Genomic DNA, 18106 nt, shown 5'->3' with positions numbered 1-18106 from the left:
CAACTCTAGTTTCAAATATTGTAATTAAATTCTTCTAGAAAATCAGCTTTTTTGTAATTTGAGTACATGTTCTCATCCCTCAAAGGTAAACTAATCTATGTGCAATAAAACAAAAAAGGCAGAACTGACAACATTAGAACAGCTGTTTCCACTTCCAGCCAACCTAAAATTACTTGGACCAAAAACCTTTCTGGATCCAAACACAGAACAGTCAAACATTTAGCATTCTAACACAGTCATAAAAATAGAATAAGATAAGGTAAATATCCTGTTGAATTTTGTAAAAAAAAAAAAAAAAATCCACACAATTAACAAAAGCATATTTTGTCACCTCAAGTCTCTCAGTTCAAACTCCAAACTTAAAAACAGGCAAAAGGAATATGGATCAAATCTAACCAAACAACCAAACATCACATGATTACAGTGTGTGGCTTCAAGTCCTACTCGCCTCCATACGCGATGGAGAAATAAGTTTGACATAGTTCGCAGAATACCCTATGTGAACCCCCCCCCCCCCCCCCGCTTTCACCCACATATATAAACATTTTCCCATTCTTTTCTGTAGTTGCATTTTCTTTTTTTGCGCGGAGTTTCCATGATTTCTGCCAATATTTGCATGTTGGTGTCTGAGGCTTTTGTCTTGGTTTTCTGTGCCAGTGGGCGGAGCTCAGGAGGACGCCGGTGACAGGTTGATGGACTCCTGACCCCGCGTGTATGTTGGTTGATTGGCAGCGGATACAGCCAATGGTGATCATGCTGTCTCTGCTATAAAATGAAAGTCATGTTTGGAGGAAGGCGACTGTCCTGCACTTTGAAGAGCCAGAGCCAATCAAATGTGGGACATCATCTCAGTTTGTGGGACGTGGAAAAAAGGGTCATAATGCTGTGCAGTCCTGCACAAAGCGGGACACCTGGTCACCCTACTTCTATCAGTTTTGAATCTGAACTGAATGTGACCCTGAAGTGACCCACATGCACTAAAGAGGTCCTGAAGTGACCCATATGCACTAAAGAGGTCCTGATGGAATACGAGACCACGCAGATACACTCTGTGTTTACAGAAGGAAATATGGTTTTCCTCCGCTCCGACCGACAACTGGGACCAACAGCTAGGAGGTTTGTTGCATTTTAATGACGTAAAGGTGGGGAAGCAGCACCTACCTCCATCATCGAACATCCACCACACATCGATGGTGCCTTTAGACTGTTTCTTCTTGAACTGACTGCTGGCCTCCATCAGCTTCTCATTCATCTTGGCCACCTGTGGGGGTGGGGGTCCGCACACTGACACTGAGACACAGGGAAACACATATGAGCAATGAGAGGAGCAGCAGCATGGGGCGGGGGGGTTCACTGATGCAGCGCCTCCCCATGCTAATCGAGTTATGTCAGATTCAGATGACGACTGGTGCAAACCAACATTAAGAGCTGACTATGCATCTGTGTGTGTGTGTGTGTGGGGGGTCGTTTAGGTTTGATGTTGTAATAAATAGAACGCAGACTGCATGTTGATGACAACGGTGCTGTGGCTAAGATGCAACTCAGTGGTGTGTGTGTGTGTAAAGGAAAGAACGACTGAGATGTTCTGAGCAGCATCTAGTGTCTGAGAGGAAGAGGAAGAGGAGCTCTGAAGAGATGTGTTTCAGGGACACTTTAACCCTTTAACCCCTGAGCCCTGACTGCAGGTAAAGGTTCACATATGAACCCTTTAACCCGAGTCCTGACTGCAGGTAAAGGTTCACATATGAACCCTTTCACCCCTGAGTCCTGACTGCAGGTAAAGGTTCACATATGAACCCTTTCACCCCTGAGTCCTGACTGCAGGTAAAGGTTCACATATGAACCCTTTCACCCCTGAGTCCTGACTGCAGGTAAAGGTTCACATATGAACCCTTTCACCCCTGAGTCCTGACTGCAGGTAAAGGGTCACATATGAACCCTTTCACCCCTGAGTCCTGACTGCAGGCAAAGGGTCACATATGAACCCTTTAACCCGAGTCCTGACTGCAGGTAAAGGTTCACATATGAACCCTTTAACCCCTGAGTCCTGACTGCAGGTAAAGGGTCACATATGAACCCTTTCACCCCTGAGTCCTGACTGCAGGCAAAGGGTCACATATGAACCCTTTAACCCGAGTCCTGACTGCAGGTAAAGGTTCACATATGAACCCTTTAACCCCTGAGTCCTGACTGCAGGTAAAGGGTCACATATGAACCCTTTAACCCCTGAGTCCTGACTGCAGGTAAAGGGTCACATATGAACCCTTTAACCCGAGTCCTGACTGCAGGTAAAGGTTCACATATGAACCCTTTAACCCGAGTCCTGACTGCAGGTAAAGGTTCACATATGAACCCTTTAACCCCTGAGCCCTGACTGCAGGTAAAGGTTCACATATGAACCCTTTAACCCCTGAGTCCTGACTGCAGGCAAAGGGTCACATATGAACCCTTTAACCCCTGAGTCCTGACTGCAGGTAAAGGCTCACATATGAACCCTTTCACCCCTGAGTCCTGACTGCAGGTAAAGGTTCACATATGAACCCTTTAACCCGAGTCCTGACTGCAGGTAAAGGTTCACATATGAACCCTTTAACCCCTGAGCCCTGACTGCAGGTAAAGGGTCACATATGAACCCTTTAACCCCTGAGCCCTGACTGCAGGTAAAGGTTCACATATGAACCCTTTAACCCCTGAGTCCTGACTGCAGGCAAAGGGTCACATATGAACCCTTTAACCCCTGAGTCCTGACTGCAGGTAAAGGTTCACATATGAACCCTTTCACCCCTGAGTCCTGACTGCAGGTAAAGGGTCACATATGAACCCTTTAACCCGAGTCCTGACTGCAGGTAAAGGTTCACATATGAACCCTTTAACCCCTGAGTCCTGACTGCAGGTAAAGGGTCACATATGAACCCTTTAACCCCTGAGTCCTGACTGCAGGTAAAGGGTCACATATGAACCCTTTAACCCGAGTCCTGACTGCAGGTAAAGGTTCACATATGAACCCTTTAACCCGAGTCCTGACTGCAGGTAAAGGTTCACATATGAACCCTTTAACCCCTGAGCCCTGACTGCAGGTAAAGGTTCACATATGAACCCTTTAACCCCTGAGTCCTGACTGCAGGCAAAGGGTCACATATGAACCCTTTAACCCCTGAGTCCTGACTGCAGGTAAAGGCTCACATATGAACCCTTTCACCCCTGAGTCCTGACTGCAGGTAAAGGTTCACATATGAACCCTTTAACCCGAGTCCTGACTGCAGGTAAAGGTTCACATATGAACCCTTTAACCCCTGAGCCCTGACTGCAGGTAAAGGGTCACATATGAACCCTTTAACCCCTGAGCCCTGACTGCAGGTAAAGGTTCACATATGAACCCTTTAACCCCTGAGCCCTGACTGCAGGTAAAGGGTCACATATGAACCCTTTAACCCCTGAGCCCTGACTGCAGGTAAAGGGTCATATATGAACCCTTTAACCCGAGTCCTGACTGCAGGTAAAGGTTCACATATGAACCCTTTAACACCTGAGTCCTGACTGCAGGTAAAGGGTCACATATGAACCCTTTAACCCCTGAGTCCTGACTGCAGGTAAAGGGTCACATATGAACCCTTTAACCCGAGTCCTGACTGCAGGTAAAGGTTCACATATGAACCCTTTAACCCGAGTCCTGACTGCAGGTAAAGGTTCACATTTGAACCCTTTAACCCCTGAGCCCTGACTGCAGGTAAAGGTTCACATATGAACCCTTTAACCCCTGAGTCCTGACTGCAGGTAAAGGTTCACATATGAACCCTTTAACCCAAGTCCTGACTGCAGGTAAAGGTTCACATATGAACCCTTTAACCCCTGAGCCCTGACTGCAGGTAAAGGGTCACATATGAACCCTTTAACCCCTGAGCCCTGACTGCAGGTAAAGGGTCACATATGAACCCTTTAACCCCTGAGCCCTGACTGCAGGTAAAGGGTCACATTTGAACCCTTTAACCCCTGAGTCCTGACTGCAGGTAAAGGTTCTGCTGTGAATCTGCATCTGTTTCAGGTTCATTAAAGCTGCTGTGAGTTTGTGCTTGTGTTCCTTTTCTTCACTGGTTTTGTTTTACCATGTGTTTTAGGCTCAAAACAGGTGGAAGAACAGAAAAAGACAAAGAGATGAATAGAAGTTTGACAGGTTTGGACGAAATAAGGCACCAGAATGGACATCAATAAGAGATTTAGGATGTTGAACATCAACTGTGAACTGGAACTCACTGAACAACAACAAGGATTTGAATTTGGGCCCAGTAGGTTTAGTTTTGGGCTCTTTTTTGTTTTTAATAAATCAGTCCAGCTGCTTTTTGACACCTGTTTAACGGCATAAAGCAGTTCCATGGTCAAAAAAAAGAATAAAATAAGCAACAAAATGAACAAAAACAGCCAAAATGATCAATAAAATGAAATAAAAATGAATAATAAACTAATAAAATAATAAGTAAGATTAACAAAATACGGCACAAACTGAAGAAAATTGAAGGAAAAAAAATGTAGAGCAACTAAATGAATGAAAAAAATAAAGAAGTAAAAAAATGAAGTGAAAAAAAGAGTAAAAAAAGCAACTAATATTTGAATTTCGTCGCAGTAGTTTTAGTTTTAGAGAGGAATAGAAGTTTCCCTATTAGTGAAGATACTAATCCACTTGTTTAGACTTTTTTTTTCTGAAATGTCCAGTGTGACTTTATCCTATTTTATTTAATATTTTTTAAATATATTTATCCTATTTTAATTCTATACCTCTGGTGGCGAGCACCTGCTGAGAGGACTTCCTGGACTTCCTGAACAGTCCTTTCTTGCCTCCGTTGGACATCATGTCTTGCTCCAGCGCTCCCTGCTCCTTGGCTGCCTTCAGCATCTCCTCTGATAGAAGGACACAGAAACACAGTGTTGAACCAGTATGGAATCACTGGGATATACTGCACTGCTGTGGTTAGAAGATAAACAACATACAAAGGGTAATGGTATAATAAACGGTGATAAATCTGTTGACAAAAGGTTAAATAAGGAGAAAAAGTAATCTGGGAACTGACCCCAAAAGTAGGCCTGGGTGTTTATGGGTTAAATAGAATAAAAAACATTTTATTCATAAAGGTTTAAAGTCACCTTCTGCTTCTACAATGTGAGACACGTCGAATCCCTGGTCCATCCTCATCACCAGTGTTCCATACTCAAAGTCAAAGGCATCACTGTCAAACAGAACCAGTTCACGTCAGTCATGTGGTGGGGTGGTGGCGGGGGGGCAGCGGTACCAGATGGACCGCCTTACTACAGATTAGTTTGACCTTCCACAACTATTTATGGTAGAAAGATGAATGATACATAATTTTTCAGGGAATAATGAGCACTTTTAGATGTGTGATTGAAAAAAATGTTTGAACCTAATTTTCTGGCTTAAAAATATTCCAAACCCATGTACTCACTGCAATATTTGGAGTAATTCCTCAGAATACACACCTCAACAAAAATTTTAAGAACATCATTCCCTTCACAACTTTAATAGCTTGTTGTGTGTGTGTGTGTGTGTGTGTGGGTGTGGGTGTGTGTGTGAGAGACTTACTGGAGCACTCCTACATAACTCTGCACTGCCTTTGGACCATCCGTCCTCCAGTTTATCTTGAACCCAATCATTAATGTGTTTGGCTTCAAACGGCCAAGACCGGAGGCCTGTAAGGAAAATAATAATAATAATAATAATAATAATAATAATAATAATAATAATAAATTAATAACAATAACAATGATAATAACAACAACAATAATAATGATGACAATAACAACAATAATAATAACTGATCTCCATGTTTAATACATGTATGATGTTCACTTTTGTTGGATGTGACTCATTTCTAAGTGTCTTTCATGAAAGCCAAGAACACTGTACAGCAAAGGATGAAAAAAGAATAAATAAAACAAAACAATGAAAAAAAAATACAAAGCAAAAAACAAGTGGAAGAAATGTCGTATAGGGGTCAGTGAATCATTACCCGCTGCATTTGTGGGCTTTTAATTTAACATAATCAAACAATTTTGTGTTAAAATACTCAACAGATGTTTACTTCATCCCAACTATAAGCAACATAAAAAGCATCTGTGTTTAATTTTTGCCTTTGCTACATCACATTTATGAATCTAAGTGTTACTCGGTTTTAGTTTCTTTTTTAATAAAATGTTATATATCAAGATATGAGAGGAAAAAAATCATTAAGAAAAAAATTACTCATCATTATTCTTTTAATAAAAAATGAAAACAGGTCCCACAGACCCAAACACCATACCAGGGTTCATCATGTTGTTGCTTGGTTTAGTCTAATATTGAACACATTCATTCATTATCTGAACCCGCTTTATCATCACTAGGGTCATGGGGGTCGCTTGGAGCCTATCCCAGCTACTTATGGACGAAGGCGGAATTGAACACAAAGAGGTCATTTACCATTCTGCCAATTACTACATAGAAGTGTGTGTTTGCAGGTAACCCAGAACTTTTACCTCAGTATTTCTTTATTACAGTCTACTCTCGTTAAACCGCCCACCGTTATACCGCCATTTTCGCTCACCGCCGACCAAAACCATTGCACAAAAATCCCCAATGCATTATTCCATTAGCTACCGCCATTTCCGCCTATTGCCATCCGCCAGCCCAGTTCCATGCACAAACAACACTTATACCATTGATTTCCCGACCGTTATACCACCAGTGTGATTACCATCGAGTACACATAAATTTTAACAATGCACTGAAACAAACGCGCCACACGCTGATCGTGACAAGCTACGAGTAGGTCTACGGAACGGCCACCGTTCATTTATCGCAGAACACTCAGTAGGCCAGGATGTCGGGAAGAGGACGTGGGATTAAGCCAAAGCCTCAAGATGATGGGGTGTCATTTCCCGACACGGTATAATAATGCTTAAAATGTTTCCCCACTTTAAATGATCCCTTACAACATAACAGAATCAAGATTTATTTAGAAACGCAATTAGAACGGGTTAACGGAGGCAGCATAGACATCATATAGTAAAGACATGCACATTATGGACGCAACCTGTTGTAACGCCATTTTTGCTATACCGCCAATTTGGCCGTGAACGGAAGTTGGCGGTATAACGAGAGTAGACTGTATTAGTTTAGCTCCTTCACGTCACCCAGAAGGTTCTGAACTGATGCCTTTGCTTTGCAGTGTTGGTGTCGCCATCTTGGCGTTTTGGAGTATTCTAGTCTCTCTTCTTCTATTCTATTCTATTCTATTCTATTCTATTCTATTCTATTCTATTCTATTCTATTCTATTCTCTTGTTGTGATTGGGCTGACCTGCAGCAGAGACTCCGCCCCCTTTCTGAAGCTGTCCGATGCCACCGCTGCGTAGAAGGCCTTCCGTTTGGTCTTCCTCAGCCACAGCTGGTTCCTCTCCAGAGCAGAGTTCATCTCCTCCAGAGCCTGAGATCTGGGGCCCTAAAAAGGTCACAACAGAACGTCATATCATCACAGCTGTGTGTGTGTGTGTGTGTGTGTGTGTGTGTGTGTGTGCTGAGCCTACACATGAGTCTGTTGGATAGTGATGTGACGTTCACAAACAAATCGAATCTTTTGAACGGCTCTTTGAAATTAACGATGGGAACCGAGTCTTTGTAAAGAGCCGTTCTTTTTTTTTTTTTTTTTTTTTTTTTTTTATAAAGGAGGGAGTGTCCGATTGCCTTTCAATTTACCAACATCCTGTTCTTGTCCTGAGAATTACACTATAGTTCAGGTATTTAAGTAATTGCAGTGATTAATCACTGTTGTGTTTTGTGCAGTTTTTTCTGTATGTTTACACACATTTATTACCTCCGCCAAGGAAGTTATGTTTTTGCCAGGGTTTGTTTGTTTGTTTGTCTGTTTGTTTGTTTGTTTGTCTGTCCGTTAGTGTGCAACATAACTCAAAAAGTTATGGACAGATTTGGATGAAATTTTCAGGGTTTGTTGGAAATGGGATAAGGAAGAAATGATTAAATTTTGGTGGTGATCGGGGGTGGGGGGGCCCACTGATCAGCCTTGGCGGAGGTCTGCGCTCTCCGAGTGCTTCTAGTTGTTCTTGTTTTGAGGAGAATAAAATGTTATTTCATAAGAAAATGTTTTATTTTCTTCATTTTGAGGCTACAGACTAGTCCACATAATGTACCGTGATGTATTTTGTCAAATTCCATCATTTACCTAATGTCCCCTCTCATGTCATGTGTTTAGCCCACACATTTGAACTAACTATTCTTTTTTACGGTAAGATAATATTTACTGCCGCGCCAATTAAGCACCTTTAAAATGTAATGTCAATCATCACATGTAGCTTATTTAGTCATTCAAACATCGGTGTTTCAAAGTAATGCAAAAAACATAAAAGAGCCAGTCTTTTGAACGGCTCTTTTCAGTGAACGGCTCCTGATTGAACGGCTCCCTTCAAAGAGCCAACAGTCCCATCACTACTGTTGGATTCACACAGATGGCATTTCCTGCATCCATGCTTCATATTCATTGTTGTTTCTGTGGCCTGGGAAGTCTGTGCTCTGCACAAACTGAATCTAACTGATGTGCAAATGTTGTACGGAATGAGGGTCCAGATTTAAATACAGGTCTGGGAATGGGAGTGGGGGTCCATGTTTATATACAGGTTTGGGAGTGGGAGCGGCTGGAGGGTCTGTGTGGAATGACTGTGTGTGGCCTTCCTTACCACGAACACTTCACAGGTGAGACAGAGGCCGTAGTTCTTAGTGAAGGAATGAGCCAGATCCAGCAGAGCAGGTCTGGTTCGAGTTGCACCGGTCAGCACTAAGATCTGAGGCCTGGGGGGGGGACAAAAATATGAAAATTAAACGCATTATTGGGTTCAAATGTCTTATTTCAAGTTCAGCTGCAGTAAGAAAATTACACTTATCAAGTTTTATTACAGTAATTCAGTATAATCTAAGGATTATAAAGAGGCTAAAATTGTTATTTTAAGCAGAATATATTTGTTTCAGTCTTCATAGTAAGATTTATTTAAACTATGCTATATATTTATATTTTAAAAGCCAAGTGGCCTCTGTGTGTGTGTGTGTGTGTGTGTGTGTGTGTGTGTCCGTACACAGCTGACTGCTGCAGTTTGTCATACTTATATATATTTCATCAACGAAGAGAGCAGCAAAAACGACAAGTTGATAAGACCTATATTTTGGGAGATAATTTTTAATACAATATCCTTACGATCATGTTCCTATGTCCAGAATGCTTTGGCGGTGACTGCTGGACAAATGCAGTACTGCATGCACGAATGCTCAACAGCATATTTTCAATTCATTTCATTTTATTTATTTATTTAGGCAGGGACAATGCACAATATACATTAACCTTAAAAAGACATGTAGTGTCCCAGCTTCTGGCACTAGTGCTCAAAAAATTATCCACCATAAGAAGAAAAGACAACAGCCTAAAAATGTATCCAGAAGCCCAAAAAATTATCCACTATAAGAAAAAAAGAGAACAGCCCCAAAAAAACCCATCCACTATGTTTTTAAAATAACTGTATTTTTAGTGCACCGACCTCCACTTCAGGTGGGTTACTTTGTTAGCATTAGCCACATTAGCTGAAGGCCTTAAAAATTTTCAGCCTTTGCTTTTATTTTTTGTAGTGACCTTAATTTTAAAGCAAGAGACCTTTTGGGTAAACAGCGCTCCCTTAATTGAAAAGGTGGATGATGTTTTTTTTTCTTATGGTGGATAATTTTTTGGGCTGTTCTCTTTTTTTTCTTTTAGTGGATAATTTTTTGGGCTGTTCTCTTTTTTTCTTATAATGGATCATTTTTTGGGGTGTTCTCTTTTTTTCTTATAGTGGATAATTTTTTGGGCTGTTGCACCTCTGGGCCACCACAGTGGGGTAGAAAAAGATGAAAATACTTGAAACAAGTCAAATAATGTGAACAAGATTAAGTCTAAATAAGTAAATAAATCTAAAAAATTATCTTTCAGCATAAATATTCCAAATTTAAGTCAGGTTATCACAGTCAGATATTGATTTTTTACAGTGTGGAACCCACAGTGATGATGCCGACTTTTACCTGAAGTTCTTGACATGATCGTCCACTCCACTCAGAGACAGCGCATTTCCCACTGCACTCACGAAGGTCACCGCCTGCGTGGACGAACCCCAGTTCACATCTGGACAGAAGATCACAACCAAAGCATATGTTTATGTCAATGCATATGAAAGTATGGATACACTGATCCAACACAGATATTAGACCGATCCAAGACACATATTAGACTGAGCCAACACAGATATTAGACCGATCCAAGACACATATTAGACTGAGCCAAGACAGATATTAGACTGAGCGAAAACATATATTAGACTGATCCAAGACAGATATTAGACTGAGCCAAGACAGATGTTAGACTGAGCCAAGAGACATTAGACTGAGCCAAGACAGATATTAGACTGATCCAAGACACATATAAGACTGATCCAACACAGATATTAGACAGATATTAGACTGATCCAAGACACATATGACTGATCCAAGACTGACATTAGACTGATCCAAGACAGATATTAGACCGATCCAAGACACATATTAGACAGACATTAGACTGATCCAAGACATATATTAGATATTAGACACTGATCTAAGACAGATATTAGAGACTGGACTGATACTGACTGTAATAAGATCACTGGAATAATCAGATCTGTTGCGTTTACATGCACTTTACAAATATGATCATCCATGAACCCTGGTTTAGATGCTTCAGTCCATTACTGGAATGTTAAAGAGCCACAATGAAATAGTTCTACATTTGTTTTTCTTTTTTGGTTGATTTATTTTGTTACATTGCAGTGTCCTGTTTAACCTTCCTCTGGTGTTTTCTTTCTGTTCCATCTCTTTTTAAATCCAGGCTGAAAACAGCTCTGTTCAACTGTGCATAGAACAACTGAAAGGGTTCTATCTGCACTCTGACCTTTTACTTTGTTTTAATTGATTATTATTTATGTTTTATTGATTATGTTTTAATTATAATTGTGTGTTTTTAATCTGTCTCTTTTCCATTTTTGTAAAGCACTGTGAATTGCCCTGTGTATGAATTGTGTTATACAAATACATCTACCCTGCCTTGCCTTTTGTTAACGCGTCAGTTTTGATCCATGTCTGCATTCAACCAATAGTTTAGCTGCTTAAGTGTTAAACAAAGAAACAAACTGAACCAAAAACATTAGCCCTTCCCTCCCTTTCAGGGGGCGGGGTTATGGATCCTACTCTGAATCTGTAAATACCCAAACCTGAGGGCTGAACCAGTGGGACGGGTGCATGTGCTCACCAGGCTTCTTCACCGTCACATAAATGTAGAGGAGGATCTCGATGCCGAACGTGAGCAGAGCGGCCCACCAGTTTATAACGAACATAACGACACAACAGAGCACCGCCCCCAACAGCGACAGCCACATGTTGTAGTATTTATACGCTGGTCTCCAACCTGAGCAGGAACAACACCCATTATTTACAACATGTTCATACTGTGGGTTCAGCATCAGGAGATACAAGCTCTATGGAGCCAGTGTCAGGCCGTAAGTTTTGAATATGACAAAAATTCATTTGAAACTGAAAATTTAAGTTTTGATCTTGAATTTTGAAAAATACAACAATGTATTCAAATTAAAAGTAAGTCTATGAAAAGTTTTTCAGGTTAAATATAATTTTGATTCACTTTGGTTATTCTTTTGAATAAATTGTTTATTTTCATTTTTCACTTTCATATATATTTTAATTTTTGAGGGTTTTTTTTTTTTTTCAGTTGCATGTTTTATCTTTTCAGATTCAGATCCTTTTTTTTACGGATTCAAATCTTATTTTTTCACTTTCAGATCTTTTTCTCGCTTTCAAATCTTTTTTCAGTGTCAGATCTCTTGAGACTTTTTGTCATGCTGACACTCATGATTCCACGCCCCTCTCAAGTTGAACAAACGAGAAAAAAAAGATCTGAAAGTGACAAAAAGAGATCTGAAACTGAAAAAAAGATTTGAAAGCAAAAAAAAAATCTGAAAATTAAAAGATACAACATGCAGCTGAAAAAAATAAAACCTCAAAAATTAAAATACATGTGAAAGTGAAAAATGAAAATAATTTATTCAAAAGAATTACCGAAGTGAAACAAAATTATATTTAACCTGAAAAAACTTTTCATACACTTATTTTTAATTTGAATGCATTGTTGTATTTTTCAGAATTCAAGATCAATACTCAAATTTTCAGTTTCAAATTTAATTTTTTCATATACAAAACTTATGGCCTCAGATTGGCTCCATAAGCCCCTCCCTCTTCATTCAAACACCTACCTGGAGACTTGGCGTAGGAGGCGTGGAAGCAGGAGAAGTTGATGAGAGCGTAAGACGCCAAGAAGAAGTTTGAGATGATGGGGGCGATGATATTCAGGTCACCTACAAAAACCAAAAACAGATGTTTGGGGGGGGGGACTTTTTTTGTATAATGTACAAACAAGTGCAATGAAGCTTCCGTCGTCAGTATTTCCTTTAGCATCACTGGGACCTTTTCAGCTCGTTTTAACCCTTTAACCCCTGACATGTCTGTGCTGAATGTATGATTGTCTGAATGTATGATTTATTTAAATATTCATATAAATTCAACCTCAATAGTTACATTTCCAGTCGTGCTGATATATGGAAGTGTATTGCAGTCACACGAAAAATAAAATTTGGCTCTGTTTTTCGGAATTAACAAGATAATTATCTCATAATTATGAGAAAAAATAAGTAAAAAAGAAATTCGGCTCTGGTTTTCTGAATTAATGTGAAAATTACCTCGTAAAAACAGAGCCGAATTTTTATTTTTTCAGAAAACAGTATCTCGTTAATTCAGAAATTCAGAAAAACAGAGCCAAATTGTTTTTAAACTTATTTTTTCTTGCAATTATGAGATAATTATCTCATTAATTCAGAAAAACAGAGCCGAATTTTTTTTTGTGTGTGAATGCAATACGCTTCTGTATTGATAGAATAGACCTTGTTCTTTCCATAGAAATCTGAGCATGCTCAGTTCTGTGGAATGGGGGGGTAAAACAGAGCAGTGAGTGAGACCGACTGACAATAAAAACAGAATTAATCCTGGAAAAGAACAAATTTAAAACAAACATGTGGATCAAATCATCTTTCAACACTAGATTCATCTAGTTTTCCTTTATGTGGAAGAAATATCACCACTGTTTCTATGTCTGATGGAAACTAATAGCTCAGGAGAAAGAACATTTTCACAGATAATGAGAAGAAAAAATGAACTGAGACCAAATATATTCCAAGAAAAAATGTCTGATCTCAGCATCATGTGTGTAGAAAACGACAAGTTGTGTAACATATCTTTTAATGACATAATCGACGATTTAGCTTTTGCGAATTCAATAAGGAACATATTTGAAGTTGTAACTTAGAGGTTTCTCTAATAGAATTTTTGTGATTTTACAACATGATCTTTATTACCTCCGCCAAGGAGGTTATGTTTTTGCCAGTTTTTGTTTGTTTGTCTGTCTGTTTGTCTGTCCGTTAGTGTGCAACATAACTCAAAAAGTTATGGACAGATTTTGATGAAATTCTCAAGGTTTGTTGGAAATGGGATAAGGAAGAAATGATTAAATTTTGGTGGTGATCGGGGGTGGGGGGGCCCACGGGGGGGCCCATTTCCAACAAACCCTGAAAATTTCATCAAAATCTGTCCATAACTTTTTGAGTTATGTTGCACACTAACGGACAGACAAACAGACAGACAGACAAACAAACAAACCCTGGCAAAAACATAACCTCCTTGGCGAGGGGGGGCCCACGGGGGGGCCCACTGATCAGCCTTGGCTGAGGTCTTCGCTCTCCAAGTGCTTCTAGTTATTGAATATTATTAATAAAAACTAAAAGGCAGTATATTTTAAAATTTTCATATAATTTAAAGGCATATATATTTTAAGACTGTCATTTAAAAGGGGGGGGGGGGGGGGGGGGGGTTATAGAAGCCAATAATGTAATAACAGCCGATAAATGTAATAAATTGGCCATTTTTAAAATGTAAAAACCCAATAATGTAATGTCTGGGCAACAATGTAATAAAAGTCCTGAACCAATAACATTATAACTTATTGGATGGTTATTACGTTATTGTCCTGGTAAAAAAATAAAATTTTTTGCAAATTGAGCCAATAACGTAATAAATTATAACGTTATTGGCCAAAAGCTATTACATTATCAGTTCAGGAGTTTTATTACATTTTGGCCGTTATTGTTACATTTTAAAAATGGCAAATTTACTATGTTATCGGCCGTTATTACGTTATCGGTTATTATTACATTATTGGCTTCTACAGGGGGCTTTATAGAGCTGTGGGCCCCACCGAGTCTAAATCCGGCCCTGCTTTGGGAATATACTGAATCTGAGGAGCAATATTAGTAGTTTTCATTGTGAGTTTTTGTCTGTAGTCATAAAAACACAAACCCGGCTAAGCCACAAAGACCTGCAGAGAAACTCCAAACTCTTCAGAGGTGAACAGTGGTTAAGAGTGTGACCTTTGACCTCTGTTCCATGGCCATGCTTTTACAGGCTCCTTTGGTCAAAGGAAAGCCCAGTGTTTCCACCTCTGGAGCTGCACTATAAACTCCCATCATGGAGACGCTGCCTTTGCACAGATTTCATACTGTTCATCCATGACAGTTTGACCCATTTAAAATCTTATTTATCTCTGACAGTTTGCACAATTACTCAGATATCGCACATTTACATAAATATATATTTTTCTCTAGTTTATGGAAGTAAATCTGTGTCATCAGACATCACGCCATTGAATTTCAAGCACTGAGTTTTTTGCACTGAAATTAAGTATCTGAATTTTTTACATCTGATTTTTTTTAATTCTAAATTTATGAACATAGTTGAATTCAGAGACAAACAATTCAGATAATTTCAGTTCAAAAAAAAAAAAAAAAAAAATTCAGATAGTTAATTTCAGTGCAAAAAAAAAATTCAGATACTTAATTTCAGTGCAAAAAAAAAAAAATCAGATACTTAATTTCAGCGCAAAAAAAAAAAAAAAAAAAAAAATCCAGATACTTAATTTCATTGCAAAAAAAAAAAAAAAATCCAGGTACTTAATTTCAGTGCAAAAAAAAAAATTCATGTATTTAATTTCGTTGCAAAAAAAAATAATTCAGATACTTAATGTCAGTGCAAAAAAAAAAATTCAGATACTTAATTTCAGTGCAAAAAAAAAATCAGTGCTACAAATTCAGTGTCTTTCATAATTCAAAATCTGATGACACAGATTTACTTCCATTCTAGTCTAATAGTAGTTCATATTTTTATATTTTTATGCTATTCTCTTTTGCATGTCATTCTTAAATGCCACTTTGTTTTGTTTGTTTTAATTCCCTTGTTAAATTATTCTATTTTTATTTTTATACACCTTAAATTCTCTTGTTCATCTGCTTCTGTCCTGTACACATGACAATAAAAGGCTTTAAATCTTGAATCTTAGAGCTGCTTTGTGATAATGAGCTGTATTTTTTTTATTGATTTCAGCTCTCATATTTGAGGACAAGAGCAGTGAAATTTATTACAGACTATTAAACTCTGATTTCTGGAAACCCTCTGTAAATAAAAGGGGGGCAATATTTACCATACTGTTAGTATTAACTGAAAAAAAACCCCAACGTAATCAGTGCAATAGGAAATGGTTCATCACACTGTAAAAAAACAACAACAAACAAACAAACTAATATTTGTGCAGCTGGGGCGCCAAAAAAAATACTGTTAAATAACGGAAAATAACTATCATAAAAATACGGTAGTTTTCCATAATTAAAATACACATTTTTGTTCTAACTTTACATGACATTTTGCATATTTTTTTTGACTTTTTAATGTTTAATAAAGAATATTTACATGTATTAATACAATCAAATTACCTGTAAATATATATATAGAAATAAAGAATTTTCAATGAGACTAAGTTGTACAATCCACTGATAAAAAGTGTATTTGGACAGTTTATCAGTGCTTCTACATGTTATACATTCACAAAAACACATTGATTCAACATTTTTGTTGTGAAACCTCCCGTAATTACACAATTTTACCTCGCCTTATTTATTTATTTATTTAAAAGTATTAAACTTTAAATTAACAGTTTAATCTCATAAATAGAAAAGAAATATTGGTGAAATTACAATACATTTGCAAATGTATTTTAATTCTATTTTTCTGTGGAAAAAGAAAAAAATTCATTTAAAAAATGGAAATTTTATGGTTAGTCACAGTTACAGTTTTTTCGTGTTATTTTACATTTGACGTGTAAAATCCCTGTATGTTTTTGTCATTTCATTGATATTTTCCTGTATCTTGAAAATACAGGAAAAATCTGTAAAATAAACAGTGAAAATTCTGTTAAATTACAGATTTTTTTTACAGTGCATAATCAAACTGAACCCTGAGGCCAGTGAAGGCGTAAAATTATGACTATTTTTGTATTTCACTTTATTCTCATAAAATTACTGGTTTTATCTTGATATTTTACAACCTTATTCTCGTAAATTATGATATTTCTCCCACTTGTTTTTAAATGATGACATTATTTTCATAATATTAAGACTTCATTGTCGTAAAATTATGACTATTTTTGTATTTGACCTCATTGTCATAAAATTACAGGTTTTATCTCGATATTTTATGACTTTATTCTCATAGTTAAAGGTGTTTTTATTTTCTTCTGTGGCTCTAATATGCCGTTGTAGTTGAATAACTGTTGTGTTTTATTGTTCATTGTGTATAGTGGATTGTTTTGTATTGTTTGGAGTTTGTACAGCTAATACTTTGGTCAGGTCTCCTTTGCAAAGGAGACTTCTAATCTCAGTGGGACTTCCTGGTTAAATAAAGGTAAAATAAATAAATGAAATATATTTCCTCCATCTTTATACTCAGTGTGAGGACAGAGACACCTACAGATGGAGGGTGGGTGTCTTAAAATCCGCTGTTTCTATTCTACACTGTAAAAAAATTCTGTAATTCAACAGAATTTTCACCGTTTATTTTACAGATTGTCCTTGTATTTTTAAGATACAGGAAAATATCAGTGAAATGACAAAAATAGACTGATTTTGCATGTCAAATGTAAAATAACACGAAAAAACTGTAACTGTGAAGAACCATGAAATTTCCATTTTTTAAAAGAATTTTCTTTTTTCACAGAAAAATACAGTTAAAATACATTTGCAAATGTACCGTAATTTCACAAATATTTCTTTTCTATTTATGAGATTAAACTGTTAATTTAAAGTTTAATACTGTAAAAAATAAAACTAAAACGAGATAAAATTACTGACAATTAACCGTAAAAGAAGTATTTGTTCTGTGAGTTTAACAAGACTTATTTGTTAACTGACAAATATCTTGTGTAATTATGGGAGGTTTCACAACAAAAATGTTGAATAAATGTATTTTTGTGAATGTATAACATGTAGAAGCACTGATAAACTGTCCAACTACAGTTTTTATCAGTGGATTGTACAACTTAGTCTCATTGAAAATTATTTATGTGTATATTTATAGGTAATTTGATTGTTTTAATACATGTAAATATTCTTTATTAAACATTAAAAAGTTAAAAGAAATATATAAAATCTCATGTAAAGTTAGGGCAAAAAACTATATTTTAATTATGGAAAATTACCGTATTTTTACGAGATGGTTATTTTCCGTTATTCTACAGTATTTTTTCGGCACCCCTGCTGCCGGAATAATACCATTGTTTTACTTTTTTTTTTTTTTTTTACAGTGTAGATTTCCAACTGCAGCTTTAATGAGTCATTTATTTATTTATGTCTGGAATTATAGGATGAACTTCTGAATGGTGACTGAACTGACCAATGAGAATGAAGCCCACGGAGATGATAAACGTCAGCACGTATCCACGGATGGGCTCATTGTTCTTGCCGTGTCCCTTTGCGAAAAAGTGAAGGATTTTGTAGATGTTGTCTTTGCACAGAGCCTGAGGAAACACAGGATTGTTTAGTTGTTTTCGGTGCAT

At 37.5% G+C, this 18106-nt stretch overlaps 1 protein-coding gene across 1 annotated transcript in view; it reads right to left on the bottom strand.

Moving 5' to 3' along the window:
- The window catches only part of slc12a1 (solute carrier family 12 member 1), a 55839-nt gene that overhangs the window by 4689 nt on the left and 33044 nt on the right, over positions 1-18106 (bottom strand). The window contains exons 9-18 of the mRNA XM_030125913.1: positions 17944-18078; positions 12372-12473; positions 11357-11512; positions 10099-10198; positions 8736-8847; positions 7346-7486; positions 5591-5697; positions 5137-5219; positions 4771-4893; positions 1162-1290 (exon numbers count right to left, since the gene is read on the bottom strand). Coding sequence (XP_029981773.1) covers positions 1162-1290; positions 4771-4893; positions 5137-5219; positions 5591-5697; positions 7346-7486; positions 8736-8847; positions 10099-10198; positions 11357-11512; positions 12372-12473; positions 17944-18078 — 1188 coding nt within the window. The remainder of the gene's footprint in view (positions 1-1161; positions 1291-4770; positions 4894-5136; positions 5220-5590; positions 5698-7345; positions 7487-8735; positions 8848-10098; positions 10199-11356; positions 11513-12371; positions 12474-17943; positions 18079-18106) is intronic.

This window comes from Sphaeramia orbicularis, chromosome 3 (assembly GCF_902148855.1).
Source record: "Sphaeramia orbicularis chromosome 3, fSphaOr1.1, whole genome shotgun sequence".
NCBI lineage: Eukaryota > Metazoa > Chordata > Actinopteri > Kurtiformes > Apogonidae > Sphaeramia > Sphaeramia orbicularis.
The sequence above is the reverse complement of the archived record's forward strand: the minus strand, read 5'-3'. Positions and strand labels throughout refer to the sequence as shown.